Source organism: Abramis brama (assembly GCF_963993115.1).
Source record: "Abramis brama genome assembly, chromosome: 24".
Lineage (NCBI taxonomy): Eukaryota > Metazoa > Chordata > Actinopteri > Cypriniformes > Leuciscidae > Abramis > Abramis brama.
In genome coordinates this window covers 8,481,747-8,502,441 of record NC_139986.1, presented here as the reverse complement: position 1 = coordinate 8,502,441, position 20,695 = coordinate 8,481,747, and the positions used below count along the sequence as shown (strand labels likewise).

The 20,695-nt window shown below is 36.7% G+C and overlaps 1 protein-coding gene across 1 annotated transcript in view; it reads right to left on the bottom strand.

Annotated features, from left to right (window-relative positions):
• Positions 1-36: 36 nt before the first annotated feature.
• Positions 37-20,695, bottom strand: part of bmp6 (bone morphogenetic protein 6) — a 50,951-nt gene continuing 30,292 nt past the window's right edge. The window contains exons 2-7 of the mRNA XM_084102349.1: positions 20,315-20,507; positions 15,830-15,978; positions 15,146-15,340; positions 1,812-1,888; positions 1,541-1,651; positions 37-1,447 (exon numbers count right to left, since the gene is read on the bottom strand). Of these exons, the coding sequence (XP_083958475.1) occupies positions 1,298-1,447; positions 1,541-1,651; positions 1,812-1,888; positions 15,146-15,340; positions 15,830-15,978; positions 20,315-20,507 (875 nt within the window). The 3' untranslated portion in view covers positions 37-1,297. The remainder of the gene's footprint in view (positions 1,448-1,540; positions 1,652-1,811; positions 1,889-15,145; positions 15,341-15,829; positions 15,979-20,314; positions 20,508-20,695) is intronic.

Here is a 20,695-nt window from a genome sequence, read left to right as displayed (position 1 = left end):
ACACAAACATCCAAATATGGTTAAGACATGTAAACAGCAGTTTATGGGAGGTATGTGATATAATTAGGATCATAAAAATGACAATATTTGGAAAATCGTTATTGATATTGCTACAATGCTGAAAATACACACATGTAGCCTGTCCAGAAGGCGCTTTGTACCATTCAACGGCTCACAGTGAAAAAAAAGATGGATAGCTGCATAGTAAAAGTTTGACAATAAATATTGACATGAGATGGTGGAAAATCTACAGCCCATATGAGGATGTTGGCATAGAATATTGTTTTGTTGCTGAAAAACCTTAAATTATCCGTAGGTCCTTGTGTCTTGTGGGAGGTTTTGGATGTAAGCCATCCGAGGCGCAGGTGTTGCAGGAAAATTATAGATCTGTGGTGTTTGACGGCATCAAAAAAAGAAAGAGTTCCATCCTTGGAACAGCAACATAATGGTTCCGTTCTCTGAGTTCTGTTGAAGTGTGTAACCACTCGCTGTGACTCACTGATGCAAACCACAGGCAGTGCAGAGCAAATATTGAGAAACTTAAAATAATTTGATTTTTTTGAGACCTAAAATAGAGTCCTGTGGTTTCAAGTGACTTCATCAAAAATAGACAAAACAGTAGAAACTTTCCTGTTCTGATTTCTGTGCTTCAGGACCGTTTTAGATGTTAAAGGGGTCATATCATGAGGAACCAAAGTTTCTTTTGCAATAAAAGAGCTACTGTAACTTAAACTTGTCTATTTATATTGGGGAGGAAGTTCCTGAAAGTTGCAAAAACAACTTGTTCTGGAACTATCAAACATCGGACATATAAAGACTGTAGAACAAGACGTCTAAAGGCATAGCAGCAGCAGCAAAAACAAAAATCAAAAAAACATCCTGTGTAATTCCAAGGGTCAGAGAAAGAGTTTAAAATAGTATTATAAAAACTATTTTGGCTCTTTTCAAATAACAGTATAAGTGGAACTCAGAAATGAAATTATGTATGACATGACCCCTTTAAAGAGTTTGGTAAGTAAAACACAAATTTAAATACGTATTGCATTTTTGCTCATCATTTACATTTTCTTTGGGTTAATTTTCTGTTCTGTAGATTCAGATGTACATCCTCTTGGCAGTTTGTAGGATCTGAAATGGTCATGTGTGTGAAGATAAGGAGAAGCAGCAAACCTGGATCCACTGTCGAGACATTCTCTCACATTTGTTCATAACGCTTGTCATTTCGTTTTGTCAGTCCTTACACACATTTGTCAGTGTCTACGATGCAGCGGTCGGGCAGGGGGGTACGTGTCCCGTGTCAGTGGCAGCCACATGAGCGCACCACCATGTTCTTGTATTTTTTCAGAATGACGTTGGAGTTGTCATCATAGTAGAGCACGGAGATCGCGTGCAGTTTGGTGGGAGCGCAACATGGCTTTGGGACGTTCTCTGGATTCATCAGATGGACCTGAAAAGTGGAGCAAGAATTTCTTTTTAAACTTACTCCTGTGAAATAAATGTTCTGTTAGGGCTGGTATTCATTTTATGAAGAAGAACTCACCAGTGTCTGTACTATAGCATGATTAGTAGCATTCATATGGGCGTTTAGGGGAAACGAGCATTCTCCATCACAGTAGTTTGCTGCGTAGCCCTCAGGTGCAATAATCCAGTCCTGATAAAAGACATTTAAAATTAAAATGGCTGCCCACACTAAAATAATCTTAAAATAGAATCAACACACATTTATAATCATCAGTTATATGCAAATGGCTACTGGAGCCTGCACCAGTCTGATATCTGTAATGATGAATATGCATGTCCTTCATCTTTACCTGCCAGCCCAGTTCTCTGAAGCTGACATACAGTTCATGCTTTTTGCAGGCGGTCTTCTGATCACTGCTGTTGTAATCTGCCATTCACAGAGAAGAGAGACATTAACACGTGCTAGGTTACAGTATAACATACTACACATTTAGCTTTATGCTAATGGTGAATTTTTCTTAAATGGATCCCTTTTGAAAAAGTGTGCTCAATTGTATTGAATGTGCAGTTGTAGTGTAGCCTACCTCAGATCTTACATTTTTAAATGTATATTTTCAGTGTACTTAAAGAGAGTACACTTTCCTGTTTCTTAAAATTAAGTACAGAACTTTGTAATAGTCAAATTAAAAGTTTATTTTAAGTACATTTTAAATTATGTTTTAAAAATATTTTTTTGTGCTTTAAAGACATTTGATGTGCTTACTAACACAAAAGTACACATCACAATTCTGTCATCATTTACTCAGGGTTGAGTATAACTGAATTTGGGTGTTAGAATGGGAGACATTTTTAAACCTTCTTTCCATCTTTATTCCATACAGTGAAAATAAATGGTGACTGAGGCTTTATTTTTAGCCTTACATTTCCTTTCATGCTCCATGTAAGGAAGAACGTCATACAGATTTGGAACAGGAGGGCGTCTAAGGCATTTCTTGTCAATCACATGAAATATATTTGGTGCACTTCTAACCAATACGGTGCCTTTAAAATTCCTCAATTTAAAATTAGTCTCAAAACAAGAATAAAGACAATATTTGAAGTGAGACTGCTAATCCTGTCAACATCACAAAACATTTGCTTTGCAACAATGTGCCCTTCACTTTACCAGCTGTCAGCAAGATTTACAGTTTATTTCAATTATCTGTACGGCTCCACCCCGTGAACTAGCCACATGTCAGCAGCAGGTAGGTTTGGGTTTTCTGAAGGGGAAGGTCATCTCTGGCACTGACTCCTGCTCTGAATTCAAACTCTGACACAATCTTTCCACTGGTGTTCTCATACACTTTTTTTTTTTTTTTTTGGCAATTTTTGCTAAGTGCAGTGGAGTGGGAGAGGAGAGAGAAAACTATGATATCAGTTCAGTCCAGCTGCAATCCCTTCCTGTTTTTTTTTTTTTTGGTTTGTTTGTTTTGTTTTGTTTTTTTCAGTTCCCGTCCCCAAAGAGCAAAACTTTGGCCATCCAGAGATCTTGCTAACCAAAACAGTGTCAAGACATGCCATGCAAGACAGGTATAGAATAAGTACCACCACATTTGATCAAACTAACCCCCCACAATCCCATACGCCACACTTTTGCCATGTCTGAGAGCATACTGGCTGTTATACTGTTTGTTTTCTTTTCAAACAGGCTGCTGAAGCCTCCCTAATGATACCATACTGTAATTCATTACTGTAATGACATTATGATGTAAGTAAATTTAATTTACTGCTCTCGTAAGACAAAACATTATATGTTGATTCAACTTGACAATGAAAACCCATTATACAGCTGAGAAAAACAACTAATACATACACCTGTCGAAATAAATGTTTAATGGTTTGATAATAATAATAATAATGTACATATGATCAACACAACAAATCTTTATTTCACTTACAGCACACAAAATGTGTTCCCCTAAGTTTGTACATTGGTTTCACATTTGCAGGAAACACTTTGTAGGACATTAGATGGAAACCGCCCTGGGGAGGTGTCTAAAACACACTAGCTAATGACTGGGGTACCCCAGGGTTCGATGCTTGGGCCCCTTTTCTTGTCAATATACACAATATTTACAACTAAGCCAGCCTGGCAATTCCACACAACATCACAGTCCAGCTGGGCTCAACAACACTAACAACATCCAAGTCAGTCAGGAACCTGGTGGTAATGTATAATGCAACCCAGGCTCACTGGAAAAACACGCCTGTGGCCACATTTCTGCAAAATGATGTTACATTGCCTATTGCATGTTTCGTTCCACTTTCAAAGTGAACTGTCCAGTAAGTGTTCATTTTTATCCGAAACAGCTGAACTTGAATCTGGCACTGTTTTGTTATGTTGGTTGTTGCAGGTATCATGACAGTTCAGAAATGATAAGTCCAGTAAGTGGCGCTTTATGCTCGATCGCATTTGAAAATAACGTACCACCTAGACTAAACCCTACCCACTAGTGTTAACAAGCAAAGGTGAGATAAAAACACATTTGCTGAAGCAAACATGCCATTTACTCAAGCGATCCGCATCACAAGTGCAATGTTGTACCAGTTGAGCTACTCAGCAAGTCTGCTACTTCAGAAAAGCCACACATATGGAGCTGTTAATGTGATGCAATTTACATTACAATTTATTAGTTTACAAATGATGGACTATGGTAAAAGTGTTTCGAGGTCATAACCTAGTACTGTGAAAGGAACCACACAAAAATAAGTATTTATTAATTGATAATCTGTCCTGTAATCATAATTTTGTATGAAAAAGAACAAAAGTTGTTGGTGTTTTCCTGCCTCGAGTGTTTATTTCGGCTGGAAAGTGCAGTGCTTTGAAAGTTTTGGTACGTGTTTGGAGTTCTGCAAAAATGTAGGAAGAGGCACATTTTTCCAATGAGCCTATGTTGGTTTAATGATGAGCTTAAAGAGGACCTATTATGAAATAGGTCTTTAAATTTACAAAGCACAAAGTCGACTACAAAGGGAATTATTCTCTATCAGTAAGCACAGTTTCTGAACTCCCTGAAATGCCTCAATTGTAGTCTTGGGTTTCTTTCCAGGAACTTACGTCCCAAAATTCCTCATTTAAATAATTCCCGCCCAGGGCATATGCTAAAAAGGGGCGAGGTCAGGTTGAGTTGAGTTAGTAGTTTGTTGAAACTCTTATGATAAGGGGAGTGATATTTCCGGAAAAACACGCAAAGCAGTTGGACAATCACAACACACTGTTCCTGCTGACTAATCAGAGCACATTGCGCTTTTTGCAAGGAATGGGATTTATAGAAACAGGAACTAAATAGAGCTTTACTGACAGACTGGGAAGAGAGGTGCTACAATAATGTAAAATATGTGGAAAATTATGTGTTTTTGAACATTCAAGCATGAAAACCTAAAACTAAATAAGGGCATAATATGGCCTCTTTAACTTCACCCTATAACATCGCTATGCCTAGACATGCAGATAAAGTGCTTAGCCATGAAGATAGAAAAGGTGTTTCTCTCTAATGTTTGCTCAAAATTTATTTTAATTTTTTTTGTCAAATGATACTTGATAATGTAGATGGACTTACAAATAAATTATTCAACTAAAGCACAGTTCTCAACATTTAAATAGAACTGACCAAATTTGCATTGCATATTTTCTGTGTTTAAATATATTGTGATTATCTCTGAAATAAGTGAGCTTTTCTTAAGATAATAGCAAAAATCTTTCAAATTAAGAATGTTTTGAACAGTTCACATTATTCATCTAAAAAAACTACCTTTATTAACAACATGATTGTCTCTGAGTAATGTAGAGAAGAAATTAAGGCTGTAACTGAAACCACATGGTGACAAATCTCTGAGGTCATCCTAAGAAATCAACAATCATCCAGGGCTAAGTTGTTTCCCACTTTCTCCTTTAAGAGAAAGTTAGTTTAAAATCCACTGTTGATGCAACTGTTTGGCAAAAGCTTCTTGGTCTTAAAGCTGTGATTGTATTTAATAAAATACTGTCATTAAAATATTCATTGGGCACCCAACTAATACATTTTATTAACCATCTGAATCTACCAATGTCATGTCAATAAATGTAACAAGTCAACCAGCTATTTATTATCATGTCAATTATTGTGCCTTTAGCCCCAACAGCAGGGGCGATTTTTATCCCCAATACCATACTTTTACTATACTATACAGGTGGAGCTGGGGAAGGTGGAGGATTCTCATGGCATCTCATTGGCCGCTGAAACAACAACCAATCAGCTGTGCTATGTAGACAATGACATGAATGCTCCCAAGACCTATCAGCCTGCTCCATCTAGAGTTTCATGCCAGAACTAGTAATTATTTATTTACCTTGATCAAACCTGAAAATCATTATCAAGACTTTTGTTTCAAAATATATTTGGTAATTTTATTGATTGTCAATTGCTACATAAATCTATAACATTAAAAAAAAAAAAAAAAAAAAAAACCCATCAAATTAACAGAATCAACTTTGCATTGCTGCCCCCAATTGAGTCATGAATCAGACAAATTTCCATGTGAATAGTAAAACGCAGATATTTAGGAAAGTACTGCGATAAGTGTCATCTAGTGGTTTAGAGGAGAATAAAATCAAATGCTGATTTGCCCAATCAAATGTCCACTGTATACCCTGTAGTACTGACAAATCATTGTTGTAGTTTGCTGTCATTTTCAGTTAAAAGAGAATATTAATATATTCAGTATTGACTAACTGAAATTGATTATTTCAAAATAATTTCTGTTTAAACTATAGGTACTGGGTTTACAGCTTGAGTTGCAGTGTGAAATCTCTGGCCTTCTTTAGCCCCCAAAGTAAGACCCCTTCTTTTATTTCTCTCACTCTGTCTGGCAGGACTAGGGTAAATATTTACTGAGATAAATCCGCCAGCAGGAGTGGCCCCCGAGCTCTCCCGAGTGGCCTTTTAGTCGGTCCCCCAGGGGTCCCCTTCCTCTCTGATCCCGAGCAGTGAACCTGTCTTACACAGATCCCCAACTGTGACATTTATAGTCAAGAATGTTCTACACCAAACCACAGGCCTGAGAATAAGGCCAAACTACAACCAAAGAACGACAGATTTTGACACACTAGTTACACACAACAAGTTGACATGTCCTGTGGTGTGACATGCTATTCTCCCTTTTATACTATTTTAAACAGCATTTTGCTATTGCTTAAGATGAATATTGGCCATTTTCTTCTTTTGAGCCACTTTTAAAGTATTTTTAAATGGGTACATTTCCTGAAGGGTCATATTTCCCCCAAAAAATCTAAAGGTATTTTAATATGCATAAAAAACAAAGGCATTTTTATGGCCAATACTTACTACCAGTAATGTTAATATGTCATTGTTTATATCTTGTCTGGGCTGTATTCATCATTGAGAATTATGAAAATTATAACCAAACACAAAAGGGAAACTCTGGCTGTATAATGCTAATGATAGTGTTTTTCATATTACAGTCATGAGAAATGTCAAGAAAACAGAAGTCGTAATGGTCCTAAAACAGGCTTCATCTTCATGCAGAATATAATTTCTTAACCTGGAACTGTTTTTGTTAGTCACCGAAATATGATGCATCTACATGTATTCAACATGACCATGAACCATGAACCAAAACAGGCACCACTAAAGGCACCCATAAGTTACAAGATAATTGGGCCGATTTTGGGCCCAATCCTTACGACAATTCTAGGTAAAGTCCAGATTATCTTGATGGTACTAAGATTATCTTATCAGATTTTCCTGTGGTGTGATGTGTGTTAAGAGTGATTGAATCTGGTCAGAAGAACGTCAGGACAGCACCGTTCATAAATGTTAAATGTTAAATATTTACGATCAGAAATTTTGTTGTGTGTGGGGAACGCCGAGGACAAACATGCACACACTGTAGATTGTCATGTGAAAGCGATTTTTCAGTCCAAACATATTATCACCATTTCTTCTTGCTCGTCGTCCGCCATGTTTGTTTACTCTAAAGTCACTTTTTTTATCGTCATGTTTGTTGTCTCTCACATTGTGAAAATCTGGTAAGATTTCAAAAATCTTTTAGTGTGGACCAGCCATAACACACTGAATTCAGACTGTATTCACACACTCGAGTTTTGTTTACCTCTACATTTCCTTTATTTACTGCCAGTATTTACTGTCAAGGGCTCTTTAGGAGTAAAGCAGATATTTAGTGTGGAGTTTCATTGAGTGTAAAGGCCAGATTTGTAGTACCCCATAAAGCGCTTCTCTTCCTGCCTGTAAAATTTAATGCCACACTGTTACTGCTGTGTATGGGTCCTGTGGGCCTCTGCTGGCCCTCGAATGAAGACCGCTGCCTGCTTATCATATGTAGGGATGACTATCACAAGGAATTTAATGATTCTGCTTCTGATTTGATTCTACTAAACTGTTCTGATTCTAGTGCCCCCACTATGTTTTTTCAGATATCACCTTTCATGTAGTGTGTAATCTATCTGTTTGTAAATGTAGAAGGTCTGCTAAGTGCAGATAAATGAAGTTATTGTCTCCCAAAGGAAAGAACCGATTCCGAACTGCCTGAAAAGAGTCGTCAGTAATTCCAACCCGATCTCACAGCAATTCGGACGAATTTAACGAGGTGGCGAATTCGTACAAATTCATACGACCTCACTTGTACGAATTCGTACGATTTTTGCTAAATCGTATATATTTTACGAGTTGCCCAATTTATATGAATTTGTACGAATGACCTACCCCTGACAACCGTCCATAAACCTACCAATCACTGGGGTTTAGACAAATTATACGAATTAGCCACCTTTTACTCACTTGTACAAATTCGTACAAATTGGTTGTGAGATAGCGTTGGTAATTCCAGTCTAACTTCCTGCATAAACCTACGTTGGTTTGTAACAAATTTGCATGATGCCAGCCTATGGTCTTCACTGGCTGCCCACAAACAACGTCTACTTAGACCCGTCAAAACACTGTCGTTGTAGCTGAGTTTGGGTTATGTTGTCGACAATAAAAGGCTGAGGACTCGGACTTGAATTGATATGGTAAAAACTGTTGTTACCGTTTGTTTGACTGTGTATCAAGTGCTGATGAAGCTTCCTGAGCTGAAATTCAGATATGGTAATGGACGTTTTGTTTCCGTAAGCGGTAGACCAATCACAACAGACTGGGCCATCTGACCAATCAGAGCAGAGTAGGCTCTCGGAAAGGATGGGTTAAGAGATAATCCTTTATTGAACCGTTTCAGACACTGAGAAAAGCGGTGAGGCTGCAATGTATATTATGAGAAAATTAAAGTGCTTTTTGACCTTGGATGCATGTAAACCTATTGTAAGATTCTAAAAATAGAATAATTGGGGCACTTTAACAGATCAATATTTTTTTCTTTTTTAGTATTTCTACTAAACAATAAATAAAATCATAATTAGACCTAACTACATACTGAATAAGATTTATTAATTAACAAATGAAGAAGATGATAAATGAATTTCTTATTACTGTGATACAGTCATGAGTGCAGCTCTGTCGCAGCACAGGAATCACTTTCAGAGTATTGGTGGAAGAACGCAGATGTTCAAGAACTGTTAATAGAAAAGTTATATTAGCTTTTATATGGCCTTTTTGGTTTGACATTTACAGCCAAAAGCTGTCAAAAGCACATGCCAAGATACACACGTGGATTCTTGACCAAAAGACAAAAACATGGGTGACTGCAATGAAATCTCACAGATGCCTCTCACGAAAAGCTTCTCTTTGGAGCAATTACACAATGACATTCCTGGTGGTGACGGCATTCTGGAGTAATGGACACGGCGTTCCGCATGGAATAACATCCATCCTGGAAAGAGCTGAGGCAGGGAGGCTGTCTCACCCCGCTCCCTTGATGACTTGAAAGAGAATGTGAGTGCTGTCTGCGTCCATGTGAAGTTTATCTCTCTTCCTGTCTTTCATCACTGTGGTTATTAAACCTCCATCCCCAGAGCTTGCCGATGTCTAATTACACCAACGGTAAACAAAAGGAGGGCTGAGGGAGGGGGAGATGAAAAACCGCAGCTGGACAGTGCCGTGTTATTATAATTCTTTAAGCGATACTGTTAACGTGGTCAGGCATTTTAGCCCAGCACCTAATAACAGCACAGAGGTAATTACAGGTCTAGCGCTGGGGCGGCACATACTGAGCTGAGCTAGACGCTTGTTAACTTCCCTCGGGCCAAAGGCCGGCGAGCTCCCCCGCACACCTCTAGCCAAGCATTAGCGCTTAATGTGCTTTTTTGTTTTCACAAATAGTCAAAGCTTTAGAAACAGTGTCAAAGCTCTAATCGCATGTAAAGTGCTTCGCCTGAACTGGAAGCTCATAGAGACAGAAAGAATTTTCAAAGGGTGAAACCTGTCAAGAAGATTGTTAGGGTCATTTTTCTGCCCGGAATCAAAAGAAAGAAAAGATAAATGAAGCCTGTTTTAGGATCATTACAATTTTTTTGCATTGTGACATTATTTTCATGACAATCAAGCACATTACTATAGTGCAAAAATATGCTTGTCATTACTGTAATCTGAAAATAATGACATGCTATTTTAATTAAAGTTTTTGCAGTACTGCTGTAAAAAAAAAAGAAAAAGTTAAACATATTTGATACGGCTATAGATAAGGGTATCTTTTTAATTAATCATTTTCTATCAACCATATCAGTGTTATTTTAGTATTACTATTTTACTAAGGTTTTGAATTAGCTTTTACTTTTATATTTTCTGTTTTAATTTTAATTTATTATGTGCTTTTGTCATTTTTTTATATTTCTATTCCACTTTAATTTATTTTATTACAGTTTTAGTATTTTTAGTACTTCAGCTTATTTTATTTTAGTTCTGTTTTTTATTTATTTAATTTTGTATCTAATATTTATATTTATTTATACTTTACTTTGACATTCTACTAACTAAGTAACTTTGCAACTACATCAAATAACTCTCATTAGAGTATTAGTAGACTGTTAGGTTAGGTTAGGTTAGGTTAGGTTAGGTTAGATTAGGGTTATATATATACATGTACTTGACATGACAAAGTTACTTATAGTCAGTAGAATGTCTGTTGGGGGAGCATAAAAAAAGTTTCACCAGATATTAAGTCTACTAATACTATCATGACAGGTAGTTGACATGTAGGCTAGGTGCAAAATTACTTTCAATGTCTAAAGTGGACAATCAAAGTATTACCTTATATTTTATTTTATTTTATTTCAGATTTTTTTTTTAATTAATGAAAACAATTTTTAACAGTTTTAGTTTTACTTAACAATAACAACACTACATCATATTCCGGATGTGATTTTATTCTGATTCACAATCTTCAAACAGATTTCTATTCAGCACTGATTTATATTAAACAAAGAAATCAGTTGTAATGTCAACAGGGATGGTTCATTTATTACACAATCAAGTGACTGCATCAGTGCACACTTTTTCTTCTCAAATACAACTATATTACATAATATTTATTAAATGTACAGTTTTTAAATAATATATCATAACTGTTATCGGAGTTGTTATATTAAAAAAAGTTGTTATATTTTATATATTAAATATTATTTGTTGTTTTCTTTTATCTTGACTCTGAAACACATTTCCACCCCAAAAGTTATTTCCTAACATTGGATTTAGCAATTAGAGAGACTATAACTATAGTGCTCTTGTATCTCTCAATATGGGTCAAGATGCAGCGCTCACAGGCAGTCTATGAATGCTTTGATAAGAGCAGAGCCGATCCTGACCTCCCTGGGGCCCTAAGCAAAATTCTGTTAAGGGGCCCTCCTACCTGACCCATGTAAGCCATGTAAACCATTTGCCATTGCCACACACACACCTGACACCCCAGTGCTCCCACTACAATCCTCCCTCCTTTAACTTCTAATGAAAATTTAATTCCTGATATCAGAAATAGACATTGTTACTAAAAAAGTACATTCTTAATATCAATAATTCACATTTTAAATAGTACAAATTTAATTACTGATATCAAAAATGCATCATGTGAATGAATAAAAGCTAAAATGGCTTGCCATAGCTGTGTTTTAAATGATAAAAGCCAGAGCTTATAAAAGCTTTTTTGGCCAGAGGCTAGAGACTACAGCCAGTAGTAGGAGCTAGTTCCGCATGTTTTCAACCCACCCATAGGGGGTGTGATCTCACGATAAAACGGCGTCTTTTCAGTTTCGAGTCAACTAGTAGCCTATTTGTATCATTTCTTCCAATACTACCGGTAGGCGTGGCTTGGGAGTGGCCTTGTAGGGCAGTGAAGCAAGTGCATTCTGGGAGTTGTTGTCTTTCATCCACATGAGCCAAAAATACATTTTCTGGCTTTTCTCAGTCTAGAAGGCACCAACTTCTAAAATAATTTCACATTTCTACTACATAAATGACCCAATTTAAATACATATTCATCTTTCCAGCGGTGAAATATCCCTTTAACTTCACTGTTCTTTGCTGACATCAAAATTGGAGAGGAGAGAACACAAGTCTATCTGATAGCTGTTCCCGCAATTCACTCTCATGTTGTTGTTTTCTCTCTTTTCATGACCAGAAGGATAGTTCCACTTAATTTTAATGGAGTTAACTCTCTTCTAGTCATTGATTAGCATATTCTGTCATGATAATCTATAAATCACGTTCCCGGGGGTGGGGTTTATGTAAATTCTAGGGTTCGTGATGTCACTAACCCGGGAGGAATGTCGTGTAGTCCTCACCAGCCGTTTGTTGTAGTCCTTAAAAAACGATTTATTTAAAAGCAAATACGCAAATGAACTTTGAGTGTTGTAACTTTGCAAATGTTGTTTATGCTCAAACAGCAACATTACACACTAACTAAAGTTAGAAAAGTGAAATCATAATCAACCACCCCTTTAAACTTTGACTGACGCGCTTTGACTGACGCGCTTTGACACGAGGGGGAGGAGGGGCCCTGAGTAATTTTCGGGGCCCTACACAACTTGCGTAGTGTGCGTATAGGGCTGATCGGCTCTGGATAAGAGTGATTTCATATTGGAACCATATGCCTTCTCAACACTGCCACGAGGGGACGGCTGTCACAACGGCCTCGAAACTTCCTGCTCCAAATATAAATATTTACACTCCAGACATCCCAAGTCGAGCCGAGGAGAGGGGTTGATGTTTTGGGTTACATAAAGTCCAATCCTTCAGGACAAATTAAGCAGATTTTCCTCATTAGACAAGACACATAGTTTGTGAGGTTTAGAAGCTTTGAGTTTAATCACTACTGTATAAATGGGTGAAACAGTGTGGTGTCTGACTTGCATATGGCACTGGTGTAAATTTTTCAGGATGCATTGCATGCGTAATATGTGTTTACGTCAATTAAATTTATTGTAGTCGTGAACATATCACTGAATGTTTTGCCAAACACAAATAATTATTAAATAAAAGTAGAGAGAAATCACTATTCCTGACAAAAGAAATAGCACATACAAAAAAAAAAAACAGTTCCAATTCAAATGTATCCAGCTATGTGAATTAAACTCATAAACTTATAAATATACAGTTTTTAGCCCTAAGGTCCTTTATGTTTGTAGGCCTCACATTCAAAATTAGCTCTGGATTATGTGGGGTGTTAGCACTAGGCTTTCAGACCACCCCAAAACAAGGGCAATAATGAGAAGCAGAAACTGGATTAAGACCCTGCTGTCCTCTACTGTTCTTATTTAAACTAGAAAGGTACCCATTTAAAGTGTCCCTATTATGCTTTTTCGAATATTACCTTTCATGTAGTGTGTAATATAGCTGTTTGTGAATGTAAAATGTCTGCAATGTTGTCGTGCAAAGTTATTGTCTCCTAAAAATGTATTCTGAACTGCTGACACGAGTCATCAGCAATTCCAATCTTACTTCCTGTTACATACCTATGTAACAATGTAAAACATTTGCATAATGCCCGATTTTTGGCTGCCTGCAAACAACATTTACTTTGACCCGCCCTCAAAAACTGTAGTTGCTTCTGAGGCATGGAAGAGTTTGGTTCATGTTGTCCACGTGTCAAGAAGAAGCTGTTTTTGGAGCTGCAAATCCACTTCTTTTGCACTTCAGAAGGATAAAGACTTGCACTGGCATTGATTCAGAAAAAACAAAGCCAACATTCATATCACTGTCTGTCAAACGCTAAGGAAAACCTCCAGAGCTGAAATTCAGATATGTTAATAGGAGTTTTTTTTTCCGACATGCGCTGTAAGCGGCAGACCAATCACAACAGACTGGGGCATCTGACCAATCAGAGAAGAGTAGGCTGACGGCAAGGAGGGGTTTAGAGAGACTGAATCTCCAAAAGAACCGTTTTCCAGCTCCTTGAGAAACGATGTGATGTGCAATGTATATTATGAGAAAATTAAAGTGTTTTTTGACCGTGGAAAATTAAAGTGTTTTTTGACATATTTTTAAACCTGTTGTAGGAGACCTCCAAAACAATATTAGGAACCTTTAAAATAGCATAATTGGGGTACTTTAAGGTATTCAGCTAATTATCCTCAATTGAATATGGGATGGGATTTTGAGTTCGATTCAATATGGAATTATTTGGGAATATGTTCAGTGATAATGTCATTAGGCCTGTTAAAATTATTACATACTTATTGTAAGAATGCAAAATGTACATTTTGACTACAACATGCTCAGGGTTCACTTTGCATGCCATGACAGACTGAACAGAAGAAATGAACCAAAGAAGATTTCCTCCTCAAAGAAGGCCTCAGAGCCACACCTACCTATTGTGTGTTCACTAAGGACAAATGATTGTTTGAAGGAGTTTACCAGCCAGAGCAAACTTTTGTTCGATTTGGCAAGCTGTTTTGAACTACTGAAACAAACCCAAAGCAAACTTCCTTTTGGCCATGATTTTGTTTGAAATTACGTCACACCAGTTCATTCTTCGATTTCGCTTGAAGTATATCGCTTGCATTCTTGAGATTGCGGTAACAAACCTCAGCACTCAAGAGGCCGACTGAGTTTCTTTTAAATGTTTGTGCCATTTAACCAAATGTGTTATCAATCAGCTATAGACATGCCAGCAACAGTTTAGCTAACTTAGGTTAGTTGACCTGAAAAAAAAAAAAAAAACTAACCCTAAAAGAAGACAGTTTAGGCTAATGCTCACTATAGTGCCCCTATTGATAATGCATTGTGTACTTGCATTGTGTTTTTAAATGCATTTTGTGATGCAACAATGAATGAATTCAAGCTTGTTTAGCTAGAAGAGTTTATGTTCACGTACGGTATAATTTATGCCTAAAAGCTTAGGTCCTATATTAAAAAAAATATTTTTTTTCTACTTATCGCTTACAGGTTTACATTGATGAGGACCTGGCAAAGGACTTCAAATCAGGACAAATGATGTCAGGCCTACATATGTGCTGCTTCCTAAATGAATTCTCAAAAGGATCTTAAAGACATTTATTGAGTCCAGATTTTCATTTTGAAGGGGTATATCTGGACTCAATAAAACTTATCAGATTCAGACTATCCAGGTCAACATCTTCTGAAATATTATAACAGACTGGACGGCTGATTTCTGCCTTAAAGTGCATATTAAACTTGTGTTGTTTAGAAACAAAAAAATATAGGAAGGGACTTATTTCACAATATGGGAAATACAAATGGCTAACCTGTATGAGCGGTTCCCTTTGTCGCCTCCTGTGGACTGTTGGAGCGATTGCGGTTCTGTTGACGACGTCTGCCCGTTGACCGGGCAGTGCGAATACGTACTTCGCTTACTTTGAAAAAGGCCACCATGAAAGGCTGCCTCTCCAGAGCGCCATCACGACCCACTAACCCTGCTTCCTTGGGACTGATGCTCCATCCTTTAAAAAAAAAGAAAGAAAAAGAAAGTACTATAGGTATCTTTTTTAGATGCAAATATATCAATAAGTAGGGCATCTCTTTGATAAGTGCTGTTTGTTTGCGGTCACATCAGGACTCACAGTTCCAAAGATGGTTTATTTTGAAAGAATTCTTTGTACTGGTTGACTCGCAAATCAAACTGAACAGAACTGAACTTAAAGTTACCAAAGGAAATTAAAATGAATAGGTTGAACTAGCCAATGAGGACTATATAATACCCAACCAAAAAACATCTATTAACATTCCCCAGTCACCTCACTGGCAATGGACTCCCTAGAAATAATCTATTTGGAACGCCATCTTTGCTCATGGTGGCTCATAGGCGCCCAGTTTACTGCCAATCACCTACATACACACACACACACACACACACACACACACACACACACACACACACACACACATATATACTGTATATATTGGTTGAACTCATCCTAAACTTATCTTACCACTGCTGGTCTCCACACTGATCTGTAGACCCAGGTTATGTTGTGGACTCATCACCCAGAGATTGCTAGTTGCTGTAAAGTCAAACTCCAGCCAACCCTCTTCAGCCGCCCACAACCTGCGAGATTCCAGCAGAAACAGATCTGCATCCCTGCAAATGAGAAAGTTTGGAGATCATTAAATGTTATAAACACAATATACATGAATCAATGACCCTGTCTAATAGTGTTTTATATTCTTTATTACAAATAATACTGTAAAAGTATATGGAATAAATGCTAATGATAATATGTAAGTAAATGGTAGAAAGACTAAGTATTAAATGGTAACTTTCAAAGCAAATACAGCATTCTTTAGATATGTAATGAAATTACAACTGTATTTTGCAAACACATTGGTTTTAAAGAGAAATGTTCTAGTATAATTTATAACTTTAATAATATTTCCAATTTAAATAAAATTAGGTTGTTTCCATCAGGGTTATTATGTTAACTGAAATTAAAAATAAAACCATAAAACAAAAAAAACATTTATGTTGCTTGATATAAAATAAACGTTAACTGAAATAAAATAAAATGAAATGAAATGTATATAAAAACTTCAGCTAGTTGCCAAGGTAACATTTCTAATTTTAATTTAGTTCAACTTGATGTACTAAAATAACTATATAGACCTTACAAAATTAGTAAAACACACAACAAAATTACTAAAATTTTAACTAAACGAAAAATGAAAATGGAAACCATAAAAGTAAAAACATAAAAAATATGAATAAAAACTACAGTATCTCACTGTTCCAAACCTCATCCCATTTTTTACGATCAATTTAAGGCATGTATTCAATAGTAAACAATATTAAAAAATAACAGTTTGTCAAAACAGCTTCACAGAGTTGAGAACAGAGGTATAGTAGCCTTACAGGGAGGCCTGTCCCATTATAATAATTACACACTATGCATGGTAATAAGCATTGGCCGGGTCACTTCAAAGCTGTCGGTCACACAGGTGTTCTGGGAATGTCCCTGTAGCCCCTCTTTATTGCTCATTAATTAGAGCCGCACTCTAAGGAGCTCCATATGAGGTTCTTCCCTCTGGTGGTTCACACGTCACATTCGACATGAACACATCATGCTTATGCTGACTCATTCTGTTTAGTGCCACCAGTCACACAGCTTAACCTGGGACGGGGTCCGAACGGGACCATAGGGGAGCTGCCGACTCTAAAAACCCCACTGTAAAGCCTCTTATAGGCACATTAAATTAACTGGAATAATAAAGTCAGAAGTGTTAGTTTTTTTTTTCGTTTTTTTTTTTGGTTTCATAAATCGCATTTATTGCCTCTGTCATTGGCTGCCGTTAAAATAGGCCTATAGTTTAATAGCTTCACACTGCCAATGCATGCATATAGGACTGTCTTCACATATGGTTTGGGAGGGTTTTCCAAGGAGGCCAGATGTACATGAAAACAACCAGGGATTAGAATATATACAAACAGAAAAGTAATAACTCTACAGTCATGGCAAGCTGGATTTTTCATGAGGTATTGATGGATCGTCATGAAAACAGAACCTGATTTCAAAATAAATACAACCGGCAGTGTTTTAAAATGCATCTCAGATTTCTCAAAAACAGTTCTATCCCAATATAATGACATAGGAATGCATTCACTGATAAAATGTATATTCACTATAAGTCGCTTTGGATAAAAGCGTCAGCCTAATGCATAAATGTAAATGTCTAAGCTCTAATACAACCTCTAAGTTTTTTTGTAATACAACAAATGTTTTTTCATTCATTACTGACATTGGCTGAAAGAAATGTGACATTGCAAAGCATTTTAATCTGCCCCTTGTCTCTACAGAAATGCAGCAATGTGATTACTGTGAATCTCACAGTCAACTGAAATTACAAATGAAAAGAGTAGTGTGAGTGAACTAAACTTTTCTACAACACATTCACTATGGTACTGTGAACTCTTTATTTACAGCCAACGCGACCTGAACAATTTTTTTAATTAAACGGCATTTAGTTACATTCAATTGTAATTTTTTGTTTTGTTTTACATGTCCATTTTGAAATGAGGGACGACAAATAGTTGAGGGTATGTTTACCCGTCAATGATGTACTAAAAACGGAAACGTTTTTACTTAACGTTGTCAAAAAGTTCCCCATTCACACGGATCCACGATTAAAAACGTTGTATTATGCATGCCAGGCCAGTAGTTGCCAGTTGGCGATGTCACTTTCTAAAGAACACTACGACCCTATAGACTGAACATGTAATGCGCATGAACGTCATCGTTTTCACAAATTCGTGTTTTTGTAGTTTACACGAAGACAATGGTATCGTTTTCAGAAACTTGCAATTTGAAACCTATTTTCAAAAGTTTGTTTTTTCAGGCCCCCAAAACGCCGTTGTGATGTAAATGAACGGCCAAAACGCATAAAGTTTTCCGTTTTTATGTTGAAAATGGTGTTGTGTAAACGGCCCCTTAATCTACAGCATTAACCTCTTAATATTTATTTAAAGTTTAAAAAAAAAAAAAAAAAATACTGTTTGCATCATCTTTGGCTATTTAGTTACATGATTTACTGAATTTCTGGATAAATTCCATAACATTGTGTTTACAACTATACTCCATAGACTTTATTAGAAAAATAGGATTGGTTAATAACTGACATTTTTAAGCCAGGCTCAGCGAAGAGTCAAATTACAACAGATTAAAATAACATATCAGGCTGATTCATGTAGGCTATGCATGCAAAGTCTACCTATGATGACCTACTACATTTGCCAAAGAATGCAGTGTAAAACAGAGAACATTATAAAGAATTCAGTTTCCAACAATGCAGTAGGTAAAGCCTGAGAATTACTTTTTATTTATTACCTGACTGCTAGAAGACACTTATTGACACAAACAATGAAATAATTGTTTTTGTTTCCAATCTAGACCCAATTACTACATTAAACATGCCATGTACTGAAGTATACCATTTCCTACATTTAAAATAATTGTAGATAGACTACAATAGTATGCAAGCAATCCATTTCAGACATACCCAAATAATGGAGGATGGGGGAGTGTTTGAAAATAGTCTTTTTTTCTAGTGGTGAAAAAACGAAACACTTTTAACATATTAAATATGGTCTAGATAAACAACTAATGTGTGCATTGTTGGGAATCAATTGAAATATGCTCTTACAAGCCATTGTTTCTTTACATTTAAGACCTTGTGAAGCTTGTTGACTCAAGGTTAACTATACTTCTGTTTTAGGTCAAATCGTCTTGCCACATGGGCTAAATTCAGCCAGATATACATCCCCTCTGCACCACCTCCATAACCAAGTTATTTTTTGCACATTGGATTAAAGGCTTACACACTTCAGAAGTTTCTCTCAGCCATATTGTGCATCTGCTTAGCTCAGCTATACCGCATTTCCCCAACCAATGTGTTTTTTAAAGATCACAAACCATAAACACAGTAATTATGCTGTTAGAACTTGACAAGTTTGCAAATTAATCTGTTTGTAAGCAAATACATTTTGCAAGCCACACAGTATTTGGGATTTACAGGCAGAAAGTGGCATGTAGGGAAATACCACAAAGCACGCTGTAATTTGCATCAAGGTAAACCTTGTTGTACAGTGATACAATGACTGGCGACACATAATCTCAAGATATGACTAAAAATAAAAGAATCCCACTGCAGGTTTGTGGAAAAACAGTGTGCCCATTGTTCAACTCAGGATGTACACCAAATGAACACTTCGTGATAAACATTAGAAAACTATTTGGGAGAGAAACATGTGGTTCATTTAGCCAGAGATTTTAGCATTTGTTTCTTGTTTGGTGCCCTTTTTGGTTAAAAAATAAATAAAATTGATGGGTAGTCTCATAGTCACACCTTATTGGTGTGTTTTGGACACTTTACCGGTCACGCCATCTGCCTTTCTCAAGGAGATATCCCTCCCACCACCCACAAAGTCAATGTTTGACGTGTGTTGGTGGGTTCTTTTTTAGACGCCAAACTAAAGCTATTTCAGTAGTGCGTTGTGGTCATGGCCGTAGTCTACATAAAGTACATGGTAGACAACCTCTGCTGTGTTCAGTGAGGGATGCCAGGGCTTGATTTAAAATACAGTCGATTACTCAGCTTGAAAACCGTGCAACAAAACAAATAAATATTTTCAAAATAGCAGTTTAATACTTAAATTTGATCATATTTACATTTAGTTCTAAATCAAGGTTCGACAATACAATACGTATCACAACTATATACTGATGCACTATTTATTTAAAAGAGTCATTGCTGAGTTTTAATGGCATTATAAGAGCCAACTAAGTGAACTTAGTTTTCTATGTGTGCTTTTGAAAGAGATCATAATTACTATGAAGTTCTTTGACTATACCCAACTGGATAGACTCGACAACAAATGAAGAATATGGAATTTTATAGAATAGCATTTTGAAATGTAACTTCTTTACCTGTCTGGGTGTTCCCCAACCACCTGAAACACACTAAGTAGGAATGTCTCATTGCGAAAGGCCCTGGTGACACACTCCTTGTAGATCCTGAATTCTGCAGCTGTGATGGCCTCTCCCTCTGGGATCTGGGACAGGTTGAATTTGAACTCTTTATGGTGTCGTCTCTGTGGAGACAGCTCCCTGTCATTTTCCACTGTTAAGACACATAGAAGAACAATGAGATATTTTAGTGTGCTTGACAAACTGCTATTGACATATAATTTGAAGGTTTGCATACTCTGGGTCACACATTTACTATACAGGGGCAAGAATAAGTTTGTGGTCTCTGGATTTCTGCACTGATGACTGATAAAATGTGGTCTGATCTTCAAATTCAGAATT